Source organism: Eleutherodactylus coqui, chromosome 8 (assembly GCF_035609145.1).
Source record: "Eleutherodactylus coqui strain aEleCoq1 chromosome 8, aEleCoq1.hap1, whole genome shotgun sequence".
NCBI lineage: Eukaryota > Metazoa > Chordata > Amphibia > Anura > Eleutherodactylidae > Eleutherodactylus > Eleutherodactylus coqui.
The window spans coordinates 122114951-122136388 of NC_089844.1; the positions used below are offsets into that span (position 1 = coordinate 122114951).

Sequence of the window (21438 nt, forward strand, 5' to 3'; positions counted from 1 at the left end):
GGTCTCCTTTACGAAGCTTTACATTATTCATGCCATTTGTCTGCTTTTGCAAGCGATATCCTGTAGTGCTTTTCTGGGAAGTGTTTTTGATGTGCCGTCTTGATTAGCGTGACTATATAATGCTTTAAAGACTAATAGAAATGTTTGCATGCTGATGCGCGGGAAGAAACTCCTTGCTAAACGAGCATTAATTAGCAAAAATGTATCGCCAGTCGAATGACTACCATCCTGTCCACTTCCTCCCCTCTGTAACTTGCTGGCCAAACTAAGTGCTGAATATTTGATTTTTTTTTTTTCCTATCAATTCAGTGGGGTCATGTGTGGACTTGCCTTGGTACATTTGCACTATTCTAGGTAACAGAATTACTTTAAAAGAGGTTAATAGTGTCCTTTCTTCGGGATCTCTAGCAATTTGCTGGACCGGAGTGAGTTTAAAAAGAGTGCCTTATGCAACACGCATGGATTTCAGTAGGCAGCATGTAATACTAGATTTTTCCTGTAGAGGCACTGCAGGGAAACTGAACACTTACTGCTGGATTCACTCAGATTACAGCTGATCACCGGGTTCCATATGTTCTATTTAATAATGGATACATTACATTGGCCGGGTTGCTTACCATGTATTGCTCTGCTCTGTCCCTGATATACTGATGCATGAGGTCAATTTTACATTGAAAACTATTTTGCCTGTTGTGACTTGACTTGGTTAAAGGAGTTTTCCAGGCAAATACTCAGGGTTAGGTCATCAATAGTTGATTGGCTAGGGTCCAACGCTCAGGGCCCTGCCTGATCAGCTGATGGTGTGCCCTCGGTCAGCGCCACAACACAGGTACATGGAGTGGAGGCAATTGGCCCAGACCCCTGTGCAGCTCTTGATCACTACACAAGGGTCGGAGCAGAAACTCCTCCACTCCATAGACCTATGTTGTGGCGCTGATGGTGTGCGCCTGATCAGCTGATTGGCTGGGGTCTAGCACTTGGAATTCTGGCCAACCAACTATGGATGACTTATCAGGACAGGTCATCAATAGTATTGAACTTACGTAGTATATAGAATTGCCTACAAGTGCTATACAGTTTACTGCCTTGACTTCACACGGGCAGATAATGAGCATGTTGGTCATCTCTTACAAACATTTATAGGGGCAAACTATTATTCCTCTGATCATTGGTTCATCCCCATACAAAGCGCATTTATTTGCAGCACCGTTTACATGGGAAGATGTGCTGCTGACGAGCGAGCGGTTTTATGACCACGGAAGACTGTCAGCCAATGAACGAGTATTTGCTCATTTGTCGACTGACCGTATTCATACAAGCCAATCGGGCAAACTAGTATTCATGTCTGATCATCAGCCCATGTGAGGGCCTTTACAAGACTTTGCCATCTTGCAAATTTCCATTCCACTAATACAGAATTTCCTTGTATTCAAATAGCTTGGAAACTTGTTGATTTGCATGTCTGAATATACTTTTTCCATTTATGTAAATTTTGGGTTTTATTGTGTGCCTTAGGTAATCGTACTGCTGAAGGGAACGGACTAGCCAGGTCCCTTGTATTGGGCATCCAGGCATTGTGTGTGGCTAGATCCTCAGTCTTGCTCAAGGCTGTAGAGTTGGTATGAATGTACTGCCTCGGCTGTACAATAGGTTACTGTATAATAAGCCTTGTATTACATACAGCAGTGGGTTTATTATGAAATACATGAACTTTCAGGGTCTTGATAACTGCTGATGTTTAGCATTTGTTTGTTTTTCAGGACGAAACGGGTGCCTATTTAATAGACAGAGACCCCACATACTTCGGTCCGGTGCTGAACTACTTGAGGCATGGGAAGCTGGTTATAAATAAAGACCTAGCAGAAGAAGGTGAGTGTTTACAGAAGGGTACGAGTGCCATTCATCGGGCATAGGCTGCAATAATCTGTCCATGGGAAGGGCTTTACAGTCAGATCCCCCCCCCCCCTTTTTTTTTTTTTTAAATTAAAAAAAAAATCAGATTTCACCTAATCCAATAAAAAATGGGTGAAAACCTGAGAACTTGAAAAAAAACCTCTAGTGGGTAAAAGCCCTTAAGGGAGTGAGGTTGCGTTGCAGGGCGAACACCCACAATCCTACAACTAAGGCTCTATGCCCATACTTTGTTTCATATGGCACAGTTTTCTGTCAAAGGGATGTCCTGAAGTTCTCATTTATTCCCCCAATAGAAGGCACAAACAGTGTCCATGGAGCCTTAGAGCTTTTCACGAGAGTTCTTACAGGGTATCAGTAAGAATGCAGCTGGAAAGAAATGTTGAACTTGCCTTTCTAAAAGTCTTTTTACACTAGCAGATAATCCGCTCATAGGCTAGCAACCATTGACCAACCATGAGCAGATTGGCCAGCACACATTCTCTCCATGTACGCAGACTCCACCCCATGGGAACACCTGATCGTTTATCCCCAGTCATCGACTACATGTCGTATGTGCAGCTGCTAACAGCGAGTTACTTTATGCTCCCCTAAACTACTTGTTTGACAGATGAATGCAAATCACTAATTGCCGGGTGGCACCAGGACTCGTTTCAGTCCAAGAGTGGAAGAATTGCATCAAAACCCACAACATTGGTGCAGATCCACATCAAACTCTGCACTGACCTCACTCCAATAAAAATGGTGAAATCTGCTGTGGCTCTGCACCAAAATCTGCCATGTGTGAAGACACTCTTGATGTGTCTGGCAACATATGATTGAGGAGATGCTGCTGTCAGACTGTGTCCTTCCTCTTCTGCCAACCCAATTGTTGACAGCTTTTCCTCCTAGAAATCTGTAAACGGGGGTTGTCCGTCACCCAAACAGATTGGCCAAAGAGGGAATTGTAGGCTTTCTGTCATGGCAACATTTATATAAAAATAGTCCATGAGATCATAGAAACCTTATATAGCCTCCAATTCCATGTCTTGTCACCACTGTCCTATGATCTCCTGACCGATCCACTTTATAGAACAGGATGTGTTTTGTGTACATACTTTGCCGATGATGGGAAAGCGGTTACATTATTTGTCCTACAAGGGTCATACTGGAAGCCGGATCTGTCCCTACTGATTAGAGCGGTCTGCATGGGTGAGATATAAGTATCCCTATTTCAGCATTGTTTGGCTTGGGTTTTCCAACTCCAGTCCTCACGGCACCCCAACAGGTCATGTGTTTTGGATTTCCTCAGTATTGGGCCACTTTCACACGAGCGTTTTATCTCTGCTATCTTGCTGTGATAAAATGCCGGCCAGAAATCGCAACCCTTTGAAGCATTGGATTCCAATGCATTAGTTCAGATGGGGATTTTCCAGTGCATGAAATCGGGTGGTTGGAAAAGATGGCACATATGATAAGCATTCCAACCTGCTGCTTTTACTCATGGCCGGAAAAGATGGGAATACGCCGGCCATTCCCATAGACTCTTGTGAGAGCTGCTGGGGGGAAAAAAAGAGGGTGAGTTTAGCAGCGGCTCACATTGCTAAAGTCCCTCCACCTCCCCTTACTGGCAGCTCCCATAGGCTTCTATGGGAGCTTCTATTGCCGCTATGAGCCGGGGAGAGACTTGAGCAGCGCTAAGGTCTCTCCCCACCGATTTCTGCAGCCCAGCTGTGAGAACACAGGAGATTTAGCTGCAACTTGGTCGCAGCTTTCTCCCGATCATGTGATTTTTCGGCCGTGATGGGAGCGCCCGAAAATCGCAACGCCTGTGTGAAAGAGGCCTTACACAGGTGATGTAATTATTGTTGGTGCCTCAGACATTGCCACAGGTGTTCTTTACAATAGGATAGCCTGAAAATATGACCTGTTGGGGTGCCTCGAGGACTGGAGTTGAGGAAACGCAGCGTTGGAAACATGCAGCCACCTACTTGGTAAGAGGTGCAGAACGTAACTTCCCTGCTAATGCAGTACTTCCAATGATCGCTGTAGTAGAACCTGTTTGTTCTAAAGGCTGTTTTCCAGGGTGTGACCACTATCATGCGAACGACGCGTAACATGCTGACAGCGGAGCTGTAGTGTTGACGGTCGGTCACTTCCTGCTGTAATCCCATAACATCCTAATATTACACCACAACTAACAGGGTTTCACGCCTACCATTGCTTTTGACAGACTTCTGCTTTTCGGCTGGATATACACTGAAATTTGGCCAACTTTTCAGATGCTTTAGTTTGTAGGGGCTCTGAATGTGAGGCGATGGCTGTGAAATTTTTATATCAAGTAAGTTTTCGATCATAGTCCAATGTAAACATGAGCTGATTGCACCATCAGGGAGAACTTGTTGATCAGCTCTTTTATGGGGACTTTAAAAATTACCATTAACTCTTATAAACTTTCTCCATCTGCTGAGATGCCAAATATGTGGAAACATTGGCCGAGGCATGGTTATTAAAACTGGTACCATCCATGAGCTGCTTTGCTATTGGTCAATGAAGTCTGGAAATGTGAGTACAGAGACCTGCTGTAGTACAAAGGATGTTTCCACATGTATACTCCATCTTCTTGCAGTTATTTGTGCCTGAATGCTCAAAGATGAAGAATTAATTCCAAAAGACTTGTTACGTTGTTTCTTAACTTTTATCTTCCAGCGTATAAGGATGCTTACTATTAGTAGCGCCACTAGAATGCTGGGCCCTATGCCAAAGATCCTTAAATCAAACCCCAGATCGGAGAAGGAAAAGTACTTGCTTACCTCAACTTGCTCAGGGCTCGGCACACAAGGTCCTAATGCCAGCGGTTGTCTGTGGCCCAGTTGCAACTGCGAACCCCTTATAGTTATGCCACTTCTGTTGGGTGTGACCCTAAACAGGCAGGCCCCAAGTTTCTTGTCGCTTGGAGGTTTGCCTTGACTTGGTCTCAAGCGACAGTTTTAGTTTTTTTTTTTGTTTTTTTTTTTTTTTTTAGGTTTTTAGTTTGATACGTGGCAGACTTGTTGCATAGATGTGTGCAGCTAAAAATCTGTTTCGTGTGTGGGTGGGATTCTTCAGCATGCACATGGATTTCTGTAAGGCTCATTCAGATGTATGGGGTGGCGGCCAGAATATCTGCAACAAGTCATTTGCATGTGGATTCTTTCTTTTCTTGATTTGCTAATGACTCTTGCTTTTTCTTTCTCCAACAGGTGTTCTGGAAGAAGCAGAGTTCTACAATATCACATCCTTAATTAAACTGGTAAAAGATAGAATAAGGGAAAGGGACAGTAAAACCTCACAGGTAAGGCATTCTAGTATCACCAGTCCTTGGTTCTGAGAATGCAGAGAGGTTAAATGCCCAATGGGCATATGGTTGCCAGGTTGTTTGTTCACTTCCTCCAATAAAATGATACCTCAGTGAAAGTTACACTTGCTAAGGGCAAAAAACCCTCTAGTGAAATGAACACAAAGTGCCCCTCAGTAGTAAAGATATAACAAATACTCCTATAGAACAAAGTATAATCAGACTTGATGGCTGTAGACAACAATTCTCGTCTGTAGAGGCACAAGGTCTGCAGTTAGAATGCCTCTTACAAGCCCCCCTGACATGTTTTGCTGTTATCAGAGGATTGTGTTAAAGCATTTCTGAGTGTTCACCAGTACAGGAGGACTCGATTGTATGGTTTTGTCTAAACATTCAGTATTTCCTCGGATTATCTTTTACAACCACCAAAATTTTACTGCTATTAAGGAAATCTGCCAATCCTCCCTACTCCTTTTCAGCTCCCCAGTTAGTTTGGGTTGTGCAAATCCTCGAAGAGTGCATGCTCTGTACAGCTACTGAGCCAATGGTCCAGTAGAAGGCTTCTCTGCTGGTCCTCCTGTGGGTGGCAGCTGATCGCTAAAATGTTACAGATAAGTGACTCTGGGAGGTTTAAGGTAAGTACAGATAATGGATGAGGAGGCACAATAGCTTTAACACTTTCCAATCCAATTATTTTTTTCTCATCCATTCTCCCCAGCTCCAAATAAACTGGAGCTGGTGAGAGTGGATGAGAAAAAATACATTTCCCTGCACCCTCCTGAACTGACAGAGTTCAGGAGGGTGCAGGTGCCCACTGCACCATGGGGTGCAGATGCACTCCTGCACTGGTCCTCATCGAGGACCCCCGAGGAGAAGGCAGAAAGGGTTAAAACCCCTTTCTGCCTTCTCCTTTACACATTACATAGTGCTCAATTAGCGCTATGTAATGCGCAGAGATTCTGGCCGGGGGGGGCTGCTTACCTGTCCGATGTCTTCTACATTCTCCCTTCTGTCTCCCGGCTCGGCGATCATGTGATTGCTGGGGTCAGGTGGCACCCAGTGGTCACATGATCGCCAAGCCGGGAGACAGAAGGTAGAATGCGGAAGACATCGGACAGGTAAGCAGCCCCCCCCGGCCAGAATCTCTGCGCATTACATAGCGCTAATTGAGCACTATGTAATGTGTAAAGGAGAAGGCAGAAAGGGGTTTTAACCCTTTCTGCCTTCTCCTCGGGGGTCCTCGATGAGGACCAGTGCAGGAGTGCATCTGCACCCAATGTCTGATCGGGTGCAGATGCACTCCTGCACTGCAGTGTCGGGCCTGCCCCGACATCGGAGCTGTGGAGGGAAATTATGATGTCGGGGCAGGCCGGACATTGGATTGGAAAGGGTTAAAGGGGTTAGAGAGAAGAAAAACATGTCTTAACAGAAATTGCAGCATTCTTGTCCTTTGGCTGATGCTGGTATTGAAACAATTCGAGAGTGGCACTGTTTCTGTAAAGCTCTGTTCACATCACAAATCAGATTTTCCCAACTCATACATTTTGATAAAAGACTTGGACCTATGGCACTGTATAGGCACACAATGGAATACATCACTCATTGTAAAAAGTGTGTACTGCTCATGATGCCTCCACATAGGAAAGTGTAGTAGTGCATGTCTCCACACAGTAAGAAACTGCATTGACCTATACCCAGCAGAGGCCAAGAAACATGTGAATGGAATCCTATGGCTACATTTAAAAAGGTTTCCCACTTATAAACTATTGATGGCCTATCTTTAATGGATCAGCGGGGTTCTGCCCCCCTAGGACCCTTAATGATCAGCTATTTGTTGGGCCTAGTATACTTGTGCACAGAGTTTATTTCTACAGGAAGCGGACAACTCCATTTCCACTACAGCCGCCAGGCCTGGTGTTGCAGAGAAAGTTTCTATTGATGTAAATAAGAACTTTGGCTGTAATACCAAGCCTGGCCACTGCAGTGTGAACAGAGCTCTTTGCTTCCTTCAGTGCAGTGAACAGCTGATCAGTGGAGGGTACTGGGCTGGGGACCCTTGCTGATCTACTATTCATGGACTATCCTAAGCAGACATCAATGCTTTGGAACTAGACAACCCCTTTAATGTATATACTGGAGGCTCTCCCAGTGTATATATACAATACAGTGTTTGAGCCTGAGATATTGAACGGCCATAGTTTTTAATCACTTACCACCCTTTAGAATTTTTTTGGACCTGGTCAGATCTGAAGAGGGTAACATTTGGTTTGGAGAATTCACCTTTTCATATGATCGTCACACAAAATATGCAGTTTTTTTTTCGTGTCTCTTCCCAGATGAACGGTGATGTATTTTCTGTACAGCGCTGCAGAGTATATAGTCGGCACTTAATCAAGCAAAAAAAATGAGCCGGTTTTGTGGTGTTTGGAAGTGGAATACAAGCCGTTCATTAACTGTACATGGCAGCAGCCTCCTCACCCTTGGCTAATTATTACTCCGGGACTTAGGATCAGCTGACATTAAGCACATTGCCCAGGGGGGTATTTTTAGCCGCTGCAGTGACTTTTGTATTTAAGTGTAAGGTCATATGGGGATATGGGTCATTCTCAAGCAAGAGTGTTACGATGCTGCCAGCGACACCTATGAGGCAGCATGTCAACAGATAAACCTACACGTGATTTCTCTCGACTGTCTTTAATGGGATTTATGTTGGGGAGGAGGGGGTGAAATCCTACACTGCAACTATTACTTGTTCCATATTAATCAGTACACAATGCATCAGAGATGCTATAGGCAGAATGTTATGTGGCATATTTTTCTTCAGTTCTAGTTCATGTAGCATAATATATATTAACCCCTTAACGACCGCCCCATCGGGAAACTACGTCCTGCTGTTGCAGGACGTGTATGGAGGGAGGTAGCGGCGCTATCTCCCTCCATACAGCGCGGGCATCAGCTGTTTATTACAGCTGACACCCGCGGGCAATAGCCGCACTCGGCCATTCGCGGCCATTAACCCTTTAAATGCCGCTGTCAATTCTGACAGCGGCATTTAAATCCCCCGAACGCTGTTTGGGGGTCCCGCACGGCCCCCCCCCCCCCCCCCCCCCCCGCGGTGAGATCGGGGGAGCCGTGCATGTGTCATGGCAGCCCGGGGGCCTAATGAATGGCCCCAGGGCTGCCTTAGCAGACTGCCTATCAAGCCATCCACACAGGGTGGCTTCATAGACTGCCTGTAAAAAAGCAGTATGACGTAATGCTATAGCATTACGTCATACTGCAGGAGCGATCAAAGCATCGCATGTAAAAGTCCCCCAGGGGGACTTCAAAGTAATGTAAAAAAAATAATCAAAGTTTTTTTAATTGTTTAAAAAAAGTTATAAATTTAAATCACCGCCCTTTTGCCATATCTATTAAAAAATCAAAATCATAAAATAAAAATATGTATTTGATATCGCCGCATCCGTAAAAGTCCGATCTATCAAAGTAGTGCATTATTTTTCCCGCACGGTGAACGTCGTCCGAAAAAAAAAAAATAAAGAACGCCAGAAATACACTTTTTTAGTTACCCTGTCTCCCAGAAAAAATGCAATAAAAAGTGATCAAAAAGTCATATGTATTCCAAATTGATACTATCGGAAACTTCAGGACATCCCGCAAAAAATGAGCCCTTGCTCAACTACGTCGACGAAAAAATAAAGGTATTGCGCGCACAAAATGACCGCAGAAAATAAGTGAGAAAAATTAAATATCTTAAAAAAAATAAAAGTACTACAGAAAAAAATACTATACAAGTTTGGTATTGTAGTAATCGTACTGACCCATAAAATAAAAATATCAGGTCGTTTTTGTTGCAATTTGTGAGCTGTAGAAACAGGACGCACCGAAAGATGGTGGAATGTCGTTTTTTTCCATTTCTCTCCGCTAAGAATTTTTAAAAGTTTTTCAGTAAATTATAGGGTACAATAAATAGTGCCATTAAAAAATACAACTCGTCCCACAAAAAACAAGCCCTCATGCAGCGACGTCGATGGATAAATTAAGGAGCTACGATTTTTTTAAAAGGGAGTAGGAAAAAACAAAAATGGAAAACAGCAAAAAAGCTCCGTCACTAAGGGGTTAAATGACTTAGGTAGTGAAATAGAAAAACCTGTAATTCCTCCAACTTTAGGGGAGTTAGTTTTTACGGCATACATACTGCAGCAAACATCTACATAATTTTATTCTGTGGCTCAGTAAGAATGGAACAATACCAAATTTATATAGATTACATATTTTAGAATTTTTTCTGCACTTTTTTTTAAACTCCTGAAAAGTGATTTTCTGCCGCCAAGTTTTTTTTTTGCATAATGTTCCTATACATCTATAAAAAGAAACTTAAACACAGTCCTAAAGTCACACCGCCTGAACCTTCAGCAGAAATGGAAGCCAAAATATAGGGCTGCACACCTTGAGTTTACAGATGTATGAGATGTTCATAATATATACAAGCAAAGTTTCAGGCAGCTGAGCCCTTTATCACGCAAAGATCAAAAGTCTGGCTGGAGCGCCATCAGCAATCATAGGGCCCCTTTCTTCATCCCACCAGTGTCCTCTGCTAGATTCAACCACCAGTCCCTTCGGGAATTGTACTCCATTTAATCTATGCAAGACTGATGTTTGCTCCTCGCTTGATAAAGGTCTGTGCTGCCTGAAATGCTGCTACATTATACTGAACATTTTGATAAATCTGCAAAAAATAAAATATACACTGCTTGTGCTTTTGACTATAGAGGGAGAAGGCCTCTGCAAGACTGTTCTATTGGTTACCACCAGCAATGTGTTCTCCAGCACCACCTGAAATTAAAAAAGCACCTTATTGTAATAACGTTGGCCTTTAACTCCATCGTGGTGCTAGAAAACGTAGTGCTGCGGTAGAAGTCCTCGATCAGTCGTCCAGAATCATCTGTTCACTCTCCCAACTCCTGTAAGTGCCCTTACGGGGGTGCAGTCTGGGTCAGCTGACTCTTTCTGCGATTGCTGGAGTGGCCACCACAAAGCGCATTAGAAGAGCCAGTCCAGCCAAAAACAATAAATTGTATATCTTGCAGCTCATGCACACGAACATATGCAACTTCGGTGTGTGGAAATGGCACAGATTTCATTGTGTGTGCGTATTTAGTCCATTTTTGGTGCATGTGTTTTACACAAAAAAAATTAAGCCTCGTTTTTTTTCTTAACACACTTGTCTCTTGCAACATGCTTACAAACCATGAATGTTTTTTTTTTTTGTGCAATCCCCTGAACCTTTTTAATAGGTTTTTTTTTTTTTTTTTTTCTTCTTTTGTCCGTGATTACATGTAAAAGATAGTGTGTCACTAAACTCAATACCCCAGTGCAAATCAATCATTTATGCTGGCGATAGAAAAAAAACTAAATTACCCTTGTGAGTGAACCCTGCTGTGCATGGCTAACCTTGTGCACTAGTAAAGTGCAAAGTGAATGCCCCCTCCTGCGATAGGTGGTCAGCTCTGTACATTCCCATGCATACACTTTCACTTGCTGATTTGACTATATATAGATATTTTTGCACATGGTGAAGGGATGGTTCCCCCCTTCTCTGGTTGGAGGCTTTCTCTGCGGTGTTACTTTCCTCTCTCCAGCCCCTACACTCCACGGCGTGCGGCTCTGGGAAGCAAACTATTTCAGCGCCTTGACTTGTAGCATCAACAATTTGTTCTATGACTGCTGGCATTTCAATAAACCCAGAGAACGAAAATGCACAAAATGTTCCATAAAAGGAAGTTCTGAGCAGCAGCAGATACTGGACAACATTAACAAAGTGCCCTCAGTATATGTTTTATCTCCTCACGAGCAGACAAAACACTCATTGAGCTCCGATTTACGTCACCCAGATAATGAATCTCAGCTTTAGCGCTGGCCGTTAATTCTAGCAGCATCTGTGCCTGCGCTGACACTTGTAGATCCCTATCACGTGGAGGAGGTTCCTTGTCTTGTGGGATCATTAGAAGGAGGATATTGGCCGCAGGGCGCTGGACAAGTGTTACTTGGAGAGTAAGCTCAGGATTCCTGCCTGGGAAAGCTCATAAGCTAATTAGTGCTAAATGAGCCCCTGGTACAGTATGTGTGCATTCATCCCCTTTAAGTCTGCGTGGGTGCGAAGTACAGTCACTACCACAATTGTCTGCATTCACTCGCCTGCTATACACACCGTACTGGACTTTCTGCCTAAAACGATGCACTCTAGTGCTACTTTTTGTGACCATTTTTGATAAATGAGATCTAGAACAGAGGCCAAGGTGGAGGTTCCCTGCCTCCCTGAAGTGAAGAAGCTGGTTTCACATGAAAACTCCTTGGATTTCACATGGATGACTAGCATGATATGAGGGCGGTGTTCATGGCACCATATTGCGCTCGCCCGTGTGAAGTTAACTTCACCCTGTTGTGACTGCAGAGCCCATTCTATAACTGGAGTGCCGTCTGTTTTCAAGGCATATTCTGTAATCCGAGGTAGCTCCCTTAACAAGATTGCAGAGTGCTGATGGGTTGGCATGGCAGCCCAGAGCCTAGTAAAGTGCCACTGGGCTGCCAAGCATGGGTATGTATTAAGCCCTTCCTGCGGCAGGTCTTAATGTGCAATAATAAATAGTAGTGCAATGCAGAAGTAATGTAGTATGTAGCACAAGTAACCAACTGTTTGCAAATTCAATCCTCCATGAAAATGTAAAAAAGAAAAAAATGCATTAATTTTTTTTAGATTAAGCCCCCCCCCCTTTATGATTTTTTTTCTTTTTTTCCTTAAAAAAAAAAGTCCAGACTTTTTTAAAATATCAAGCTATAAACAGGGCTCTAGATGGTAACTAAAATGACCAATTCAACCCAAAAAATTTTGACATACAGTTTTAAGCTTAAGAGGCGAAGGGGCCCTAGTAATTACTGGCACAATGTGTACGTTTATAACAAGTGTGCCAGAGTGACTGGCATGCTGGTTCCACCAGTCTTGTTATCCTGAGAGCTTCTCAGGATGGTACAACAGAGAACCAATCGCTTTGTGGATTGATTGATTTACTTATGCATTAAACGTTCTGTTTAGAGCGGGGAGAACTGACTAAAGGCCCTTTTTCCACGAGCTGGCAGTATATTGGATGACTACACAAGCACGGATGTCACCGCTAGGGTCGTCGGCGCTCCTGCAGAGCATTCAAACTGAAAGACTTGCCGTCGGTTTGCTGGCTTCTCATCCGCTTCTTGCTCACCTCCTATCATCGTTATGTGTAAATGGGCTATTGGGCAGTGACGGACAGCTGCTTTGCCACTGGGTATATGGTGTGGGCTGAAAAGGAGGTGGTGAGACAACGGAGAAAGTGGAGGAAGACTCAGCCAGATGGCTTTGTTGACTGCTTATCTCCAGGAAGACAAAAGGATTGGGCATTTAAACACAATGTTCCTGATCCCTTTTTTCCCCAGATATTGGGGTGTGGGGAGAATCCGGAGGCTCCCATGCACACACCGGGGTAATTAGTGGCTCCTGTGACACATTTGTATACATTTGCTGTGTTCAAATATTTTTTATGAATAAAGGTTAGATACTTTTTTGAAGCAGATTTAGTGTAAGATTGTATTGAGATACAACAAAGTCGTCCCCTTGGGCAGCCCCACGCTTCTCCCCACGCTTCTGCCACTGTCGGAAGCCATGCTAGAACGCCTCTTTTGAGATGGCGCATAGCTGGTCCATTACATTCTGCATGTCTTCTCTGGACTGAAATCTAGCTCCTTTCAGGGGCATTTTCAGCTTGGGGAAGCCAGAAGTCATATGGAGCTGCCGGCAGGGTAAGGAGTCTACTGAAGTGCGCCTAGCTTGAAGCGGTTGTACCACTCTATCTGGCTGGTGCCCGCTGCTTCGTCCCCGAAGGCCTTTTGTTTCCAGTTGGGAATCTCCGAGCTTTACACAATCTAATACAGTATTGTTCACGTTTTTGTAACTTTGTCAAGAAAGAAAATCAGATGGCAATCACTTGGGCTGCCTGTCCACGGATCTCCGCTGTGGCAGCTGCTGCCTGGGAGCCGGCAGATGGTCTTCTGCTGTCAGCCTATCTGACAGATAGGCTGACCGGAGAATTGCGGCAAATCGCAGCATGCTGCAACTTGCTGTCCGTGAGCGGAGAATTGCAATGATTCTCCGCTCGTGGACAGGGGGGAAGCGCTCTCCATAGTGACGTAATGGAGCGTGTTCACTGCGTTCACCGCAGCTGGATTATCGCCGTGGGGAACGCAATTCAAACCCGCCCGTGGACAGGCACCCTTACTTTTCCTCATGAGCTTCATTTGTTTGCACACAAAAAATTAAGGTTCGATACTTTTTGAACATGCCTAGCTCTATCATAAATGCCCTGTTTCCCTGAAAATAAGACATAGCTTGATTTTTCAGGATGCAGAATGATTTTTCAGGCTTTTTGAGTATGCTTGAAATAAAAGCCCTGCTTTAAAATTAAGACCTAGTTACAGTTAATAAGAAAAGGCTATTTAAATAGTGTCCAGGCAGCTATACATGTAAAAAAGTTATATTAATTTTTGCTCCAAAAGATTTAAGACACTGTCTTATTTTCGGGGAAACAGGTAGTGGTGTTTGCTTGCCTTTATTGAATTACAAGAAGCTTGGAACAGGGGACATCAGGTGAAAGTTTGCATATGTTGGTCCATCAGACTGGGCACACAATTGTCCAAATAACCGAAATAAATAAAAGCAGCAGCTAATGGGTAGTCTGGGGTCATATGATATGAAGCCATCACTTCCTCTGACAGGACCATCAAGCTGCATGTCCTTCACAGCACACTTACTAGAAGGACTCTGTAGCAAAGAAATGGTGGTTTGAAGGAAGAGAATCCTATGGCGCACAATCTTGTCTTCTAACTTATGTAGTTGTCGGTTACTGGACAGCATTCCCCTATGGCGTCAGTTGTGCTAAAATAAAAGCTGCTGGAGTTCCCCATCCTCTGCTGCAGCCGTCCCATCCCGGTGTTTATGGAAGAGATCAATGTTCCCAACTCCTGGCATCCTGATGTGAGCATTGATGCCCGGGGAACGGGTGGTCCGCAGCTGGAGCTATAGGGGGAAACGTTGACCTGTAACGAGACAACCGCTTTAAATTGGCAACTACAGAATTTAGTTGGCCCCTAAAGTCTTTTCTTTAAGAGCCAAAGGCTCCCAGGGTACTCTGCTTGTTTTTCCTGGTGGAAAAGGGGATCAAAAAGTAATTTCCGCCTCATTCTACAAATAAACTACAGCTCAACCCACAAAAATCAAGGTCCCGCACAGCGCTGTCACTAAGTGTTTGGCTCCGAAGATGGTGCCAAAAGTTGTTTTTTTTTTTTTGTTTTTTTTTTAGGAGTACAACCTACAAATGGTTCTATAAACTTGGTATCTGTTCTTGCACCAACCTACAGAATATTGTGGACACTTTATTTTTACTGCAACATAAATTCTGTAAACTCAAAAGGCACAATTGTACCGTCATCTCACCCACAAAATTTACGTTTGTAGTACATTAAATGGTGCCAATAAAAAAAAACAAACTACAACTCCTCCCATAAACACAAACTTTTACAGCTTTGTTGATGGGGGGGGGGGGTGATGGCTGTTGGAAGGCGGGAATGAAAAGCAAATGAAAAAACAAATTCTCTGGTCTTGGAATGGTTGAAGGGGTTGTGCAAAACTAGAACATGGCTGCGTTTGCTTGTGATTCGGGTCTAGGATTGGCGCTCGGCTCCATGAAAGTGACTGGTGTGATGCGGGTTCTGGAAGCTTAGTATTCACTTTGTTTTGTTTTTTTGTGTTTAGTTTTTTTCTTTTGAAAATTGTTCCAAAAGAGAACCTGATTCTATAATTACAGAATATTGTGTACATCAATTTATAGTTTCACTTGCAGCTTTGCATTAATGATTTTAAGGGGAACCTGTTGCATATACTTGTCAGGTTCCTGCTGCCAGAAGACAGGTTCCCTTTTTTGTTAAAAATCTGCTAAATCTAACAAACTTGTTCTAGTTTTGCTGGCTTTTGAGATTCCTTCCTTCAGTAGTCTGGCTGTGTAAACTGGAATGCTTTTCTACTGCCCTCTAACAGTTGAAGGAGGGCAGACCAGACTGCAAAGCCACACCCCCAAGCTGAGTGACCTCTGAGGGAGTTGTACTTAAAGGAAGTTCACGAATTTAATCGCTAATTTAGATGCAAGCTCCATTTTGAGAAAAATCTTTTTTTTTTTTGTTTTTTTTTGTTTTCCTTCAAACTTTGCCTTTGCCACTTTTGGGGAAGGTGGATGGGCATTAGTGCTGTGGCCTGACTACTTATGCCAAAAACTGCCTTAAATTATAGTGAAAGCTATGCCTGCATATAGCTGGCAGAGGGATGTGTGTTTGTTTGTTTTTTGTTTTGTTTTTTTTGTGTTCGTTCTGGTCAAAGATACGCCAAATTATAAGGTATGCACCTCTTAATAAACTTTATTCCTCTTAGAGGGGTTGTGTTTTTATAAAACTTTCAATGGGTGGGTGAGGAGATCAAAAAATGTGCTGACCTATCTTCTCCCTCAGGGACCCAGCTGAACCGCTTCTGCTACTCTTTTCTCCTCCTAGCCAATCGGTGGCCACAGCATCCCCATCCAAACTCCAGACATCAGTGCTCACTTTTGGACATCATGATGGCAGGAGTTTGCTGCTGCCACCGGCAGTTACTTGACCTCCTCATGTGGCCAGGGCTGAGATTGGTACAGTGGGTGTTTTTAGTGGCGTCGCAGGGTCTGAAGATAGTTGAATTTATAGTGGGCGCTTTTTTTTTTTTGTTTATAATCACCTGCCTAGCCTTTAAAAAAAAAACCACTTAATTGCATAATCTCTTTGTCTTCCTTTCTCTTCAAAGGTGCCAGTTAAACATGTTTACAGAGTACTTCAGTGTCAGGAGGAAGAGCTAACCCAGATGGTGTCCACCATGTCAGACGGCTGGAAATTTGAACAGGTAAACTGGTAGAGATCCTGTAAACTTGCATGTGGCCAACAAATATACCATGTTTAGTGAGGCGATCCGGGCCATCGTGCATCATACGCATCAGTATGACGACGTCAGAGGGATGGCTCCCACATCTTGGCGTCTGACAGGTGACCTCTCCTCTGTTGGTATTGTTGTACATGAATATGATAAGCAAAAACCTTAACTGTGAGTGTAACTGATCCCGGCGAGGGCTCAGGTGTGCGCTGTCATTACACATTGTAAGCTATGCCTTTTCCAGCCTAGTTATTGTGCGTTTGCTCTGGTTGCAGTTTGTCAGCGTAGGTTCCATGTATGGATGCGGGCGGGATCATCAGTCTGAGTTTCTGCTCATTGTTTCAAGGGAAGTGAAAGTGGAGGAGACCAGCCTCCAGAAATGCAGCGGCGAGGTGTGTCCCTTTCTGCACACTGCTCTTCTACCAAATCTTCCTGTCTGCTCCCCCTCTGCTACATGTCCACATGCATGGCCTTGCATACAGCACTATGGGAATACTGCCAATGGGGGTCCCACATTTGTGTGTCGCTGAACCCGATGACTGTTTAATTTTTAGCTTGGATATGGCACCTTCTTCTCATGGTCTCCTCTATACTTGAATACAGATCATACTCTGAAATTCCTATACATTGCCTTCTTGGCTATTTTCTTTAAAGTATGTAAGTTTTTATTAACTTGATGAAGGGGTTGTACAAGATTAGAAAAAACATGGCCGCTTTCTACCTGACACAGCACCACACGTCGATGGGTTGTTTTTGATGCCACTCTGCTCCATTTTGATTAATTGGACTGACCTGCAATGCTACACACCTGTGTGCAGGTATAGCACTTTTTTTTTTTTGGAAGGCAGGCCTGTTTATCTAAACCTGTATAAAGTTTTTTTTTTTTTTTTTGTTTTTTTTAATTGGTTTGTGCTTCACAATTTTTAATCCTTGGGTTTGATTACTGATCCATGCCACCATATAATACTATTACTAACCATTCATTGCTGAAACCATTACTACCTTAAACATTTATTTTTTTAGTTCTGTGCATCAGAAAATGCCCAACCACATTTAATAGATGAATTATAAATATACAGTAATTGCAATACCGTTGGGTAAAATGGTATTATGGTAAACAAAGGAGTGTCCCAAACCGGGTACCAGACCTGGTACTGTTGTCCTGATTTTCCTGGGTATACTGCCACAATAAAAGGGAGCCATAAATATTCCCCCACCTATGACCCAAATACTGCCCCAACCTAACTGCAGGGCACCTGCCCTGAAAAGGGTAAACCCACTCACCAGGGATTAATGGGAGTTGCTTCTGAATATAGCACATTAGGGAGTGGATATGGCTTAACCCTAACAAGTTTCCCCTCTAGTATAATTAGATTCATCAGGGTATTAAATCAATCCTCGAGTTTGGGTGACTGATATTTGTACACACCCCAATCCCCCCCCCCCCCCCTCGCATAATTTATGGGTGACCCCTAGATGGCAGGTCGTGATAGGGCTTTTGTCAAAATCCCCTTCACACAACATGGAGAGATTTAAAGCTGCTTTCCGGGACTAAGATTGCTTACCTATGCTCAGGATAAGTCCATATCTGATCAGTTGGGTCTGCTGCTTGAGAGCCCTGCCACTCAACTTTTTGAACAGGCCATGACTCTTGTGTGAGCACTACAGTCTTTTCTCAGGTCTGACATCTTTATTGGTCACATGGCATAAGAGCCGTTAAGTGCTATTCAAGTGAATGGGATTAAGCTGCTATTCCAGGCACAGCCACTATGAAGCGTACAACGCTGTGCCTGATATCCTGTGAAATGACTGCAGCGCTCCCTTATCTGCGGTGATCCCAAGTGGCAGACTCCTACCAGTCTAATATTGATAAGTTGTCCTAAGGAAAGTTCATATCGTATAGTCCCAGAAAACAACTTTAAAGGGGTTTTCCAGTCAAACATACTATTGATGACCTATCAGGATAGGTCAATAGTTGATCGCTTGGGGTCTTTCCCTTGGGACTCCGACTGATGAGCTGAGCGGGCGCAAGTTGTCATCACCGCAATAACAGGTCAGAGCGGAAGCCTCCGCACGCAACCTCCCGTGTAGTGGCCTCATTGAAATCAATGAGGGCTGTGCCTGCAGTTACCAGCGTCGGCCACTACATTGGATGTCGGTGCGGAGGCTTCTGCTCTAAATACACAAGAGGACAGTGTAAGCCTGGCGCCAACCTCCTATGTAGTGGCTGGCGCTTGTAACTGCAGGCACGACTCTCAATAAGTTCAAGAGGAGCCATGCCTGCAGTTACCATCATCAGCCACTACATGGGAGGTTGGCACGGAGGCTTCCGCTCTGACCTCTGTTATTGCAGTGCTGACAGCTTGCACCCGCTCAGCTAATCAGTCGGTCCTGAGCGACAGACCCCAAGAATCCAACTATTGATGACCTATCGTGATGACAGGTCATCAATAATATTTTTGACTGGAAAACCCCTTTTTAAATATAGTGTAATGCAATCCCTGGAAACATCACAATCGTACCAGTTACCAAGTATTTGTAGCATGGACTCTAACATGACTTGCCTGAGTGTATTCCCAAGCCAATGGCTGACAACTTGGTAATCTTTTGTTAAAAGGCTGGTCCTGGTGAAACTGCTTCTTTCCATATGTGCCCTTAGTTAAAATGGACAAAAAGGCGAGTGGGGTCTCCAATTTAGATCTCCCACTATGAGCTACAGATGCGACCAGGACCTGGGAACTCTGGCATTAATGTTTTTGCTGTATAGTGCATGTCTGGGGTCTCTGGCCTCCCACTGCAATAACTGCTTGACTATACTATATAGTGTTGTAGAAGTCTGTAGTTGGGGGGTTTCAAAGTATTGGAAAATACAGAGCAAAAACAATTTGGAAAATACAGTCCTCATCTAATAAAAAAAAGCAGAAGTAAAAAATATGGGCTGTATCAGTGACCTATTGCAGAGTGATAAGGCAACGGAAATGCAGTCCTAAGCTCTCGCTCACGACCTGAAGGTTGCAGGTAGTAGACGTGGGATTGACAGGAGTAATTGTAGTTCTTGTGGGTATCTGAGACCACTACTAAGTGTTAATCTAGCTGAACCCAATGACCCCATGGCGGCTTCGCAAGCACTCGCATAAGAAAATAGAGGGGTTGGACCCTTTAGATTTTAACACCCTTTGTTGCTGTAAATAAGCCGCTGCCAGTCTACGTGGTAAGAAATGCCTGTCGCCAAATAAGGCCGACCACTACGGTACACGCAGACATGTAAATCCCTCATATGACTAATCAAGTGACATGTGTAATGTTGCGTTCTGCAGGCGGTTGGTTGCGGACCCTTGTAGTATGCCTTCAGTAATGTCCTAACTGCAGACATTTGATTGTGACTTATTTTCTTTTACTACATTTCTCTCTTAGCTCGTCAGCATCGGTTCTTCCTATAACTATGGGAATGAAGATCAAGCAGAGTTCTTGTGTGTGGTCTCGAAAGAGTTGCACAATACTCCATATGGCACTACTAGTGAACCTAGTGAAAAGGCAAAGGTAAGTTGTTGCGCTTGGGATGTTTGCTTCTGCATCGGGTTTATTCCTACTAAAGGTTGTAAATGACAAAAGCATGTCTCCTTCCTAAGAAACAATGCCACACTTGGCCATGGGCTGTATGTGGTATTATCTCCAAAATGCTCCGTTCTCCATATATTGCAGTTATTGATTCCTCTGCTCTTTGTTTACTGCCTGTTGTCAGGGAAACCAACCACCTCTTCTATGGAAAGAGGAGAGGCGCAGAGGAGGCCAGTTGCGCACTTTCAGCTAAACCTGATGGCCAAGTTCCCAGGAGTGCATGCGCACTAGCTTTCGGCCTGGCCGCCATCTACAGTTGTGTTCCATTTCTTTCCATAGAAGGTGGTCTGTTTCCTTGACAACGATCAGTAAACAACCAGAGAGCGGAGAAGTCAATCGCTGCAATATCTGGAGAACTGAGTATTTTGGAAATGAACATCTTATGAGTGAATGCATTGTTTTGCTATTTTGAACACCTTGAAATAGGATTCCCAAGATAAGAATATTCCTTTAAGAACACCTTGACATATTCCTTTAAGAACACGTCCTACTCACTAAATTTGCTTACAGCATTTACAGAGCAAAAGTCTGATTTTTATAGACTTGAAATGTCAGCGTTAATGATATGCCCCAATTTGCAATTTAGAGTTAAGGCTTGGCATTCTCCATTGCCAGCACCCACTTCTTAGGGAATGGTCATTCTCATTATAAGGAGGATTTGTTCACGGAGGTTACTTGAGTTCAGTGTTCCTAGTTGAATAGGCTTTACAATCAGGCGGCGTATAAAACATGTACATAGTAACCTAGCTGGGCAGTATTGTATCTTACATGGCAGTGATCAAACAGCTTAATGAAGGCCTTCCTACAGTAACACAATATGGTAGTCTTGTAGTGCGTTGGACCTCATATACACTCCACTTGTCAGTGTTTCACCTGTCCAGGTCTCCAGATCTGTTGCTTTAGCTCACATTCACTGATCCTGCATTGCTACCATCGTCATGGCTTGTGCATGCAATAAGAGGCTAATAGCTCCTGTTTCTGTTCTCTTGCTACACTTACTGCAGAACTCTTGGAAATGTCTTTTTAATATTCTTTTCCTGCTTTGCACTTAGATTAGCTCAGAGCTGCAGGTATACAGTATTTGCATACATAACGTCCCGTGCAGCCAACAATGGAACACTGTCTACCAGTTCAATAAAGGTGTATTTCCAATTGATATGCCCCATATGTGTAGGACCCACGTCTCAGACTCCTCTATTGGGAGAGGCAGTCTAGCACTCCTAAATGGGTGGCTGCTTTCCCCTTGCATTCAGTGGAGTGTGCCAGACCACGTATAAGGGTCCCTGAGGCGAGACACACCTATGAGACTTGTACACATACAAGACCTTCATTCACATGATATACCATACCAATCAAATGGGTATTCCAATCTTCTAAAGTGATGGAATATTAGTAGTTTGTCATCAGGTTAGTGGGGGTCTGACTCTTTGGTGCTGAGTTAGCACTGCATCCCCTTTGTTTGCCCTGCACAGCAGATGGTTTGGGACCTGCTGTAAAGATGATGCCTGGGATTTGTGGGGGTGCTCTTACTAGCGGCATGGCTCCTGGGGCACGTGGCAAT

The 21438-nt window shown here is 43.9% G+C and overlaps 1 protein-coding gene across 2 annotated transcripts in view; it reads left to right on the plus strand.

Annotated features, from left to right (window-relative positions):
- Positions 1-21438, plus strand: part of LOC136576772 (BTB/POZ domain-containing protein KCTD5) — a 47447-nt gene that overhangs the window by 13595 nt on the left and 12414 nt on the right. Inside the window, exons 2-6 of one of the 2 annotated variants that reach the window (XM_066576331.1) lie at positions 1761-1869; positions 5133-5224; positions 16137-16232; positions 16535-16651; positions 19674-19799. In XM_066576331.1, the coding sequence (XP_066432428.1) occupies positions 1761-1869; positions 5133-5224; positions 16137-16232; positions 16535-16651; positions 19674-19799 (540 nt within the window). The remainder of the gene's footprint in view (positions 1-1760; positions 1870-5132; positions 5225-16136; positions 16233-16534; positions 16652-19673; positions 19800-21438) is intronic. The other variant, XM_066576332.1, reaches the window with a different exon arrangement.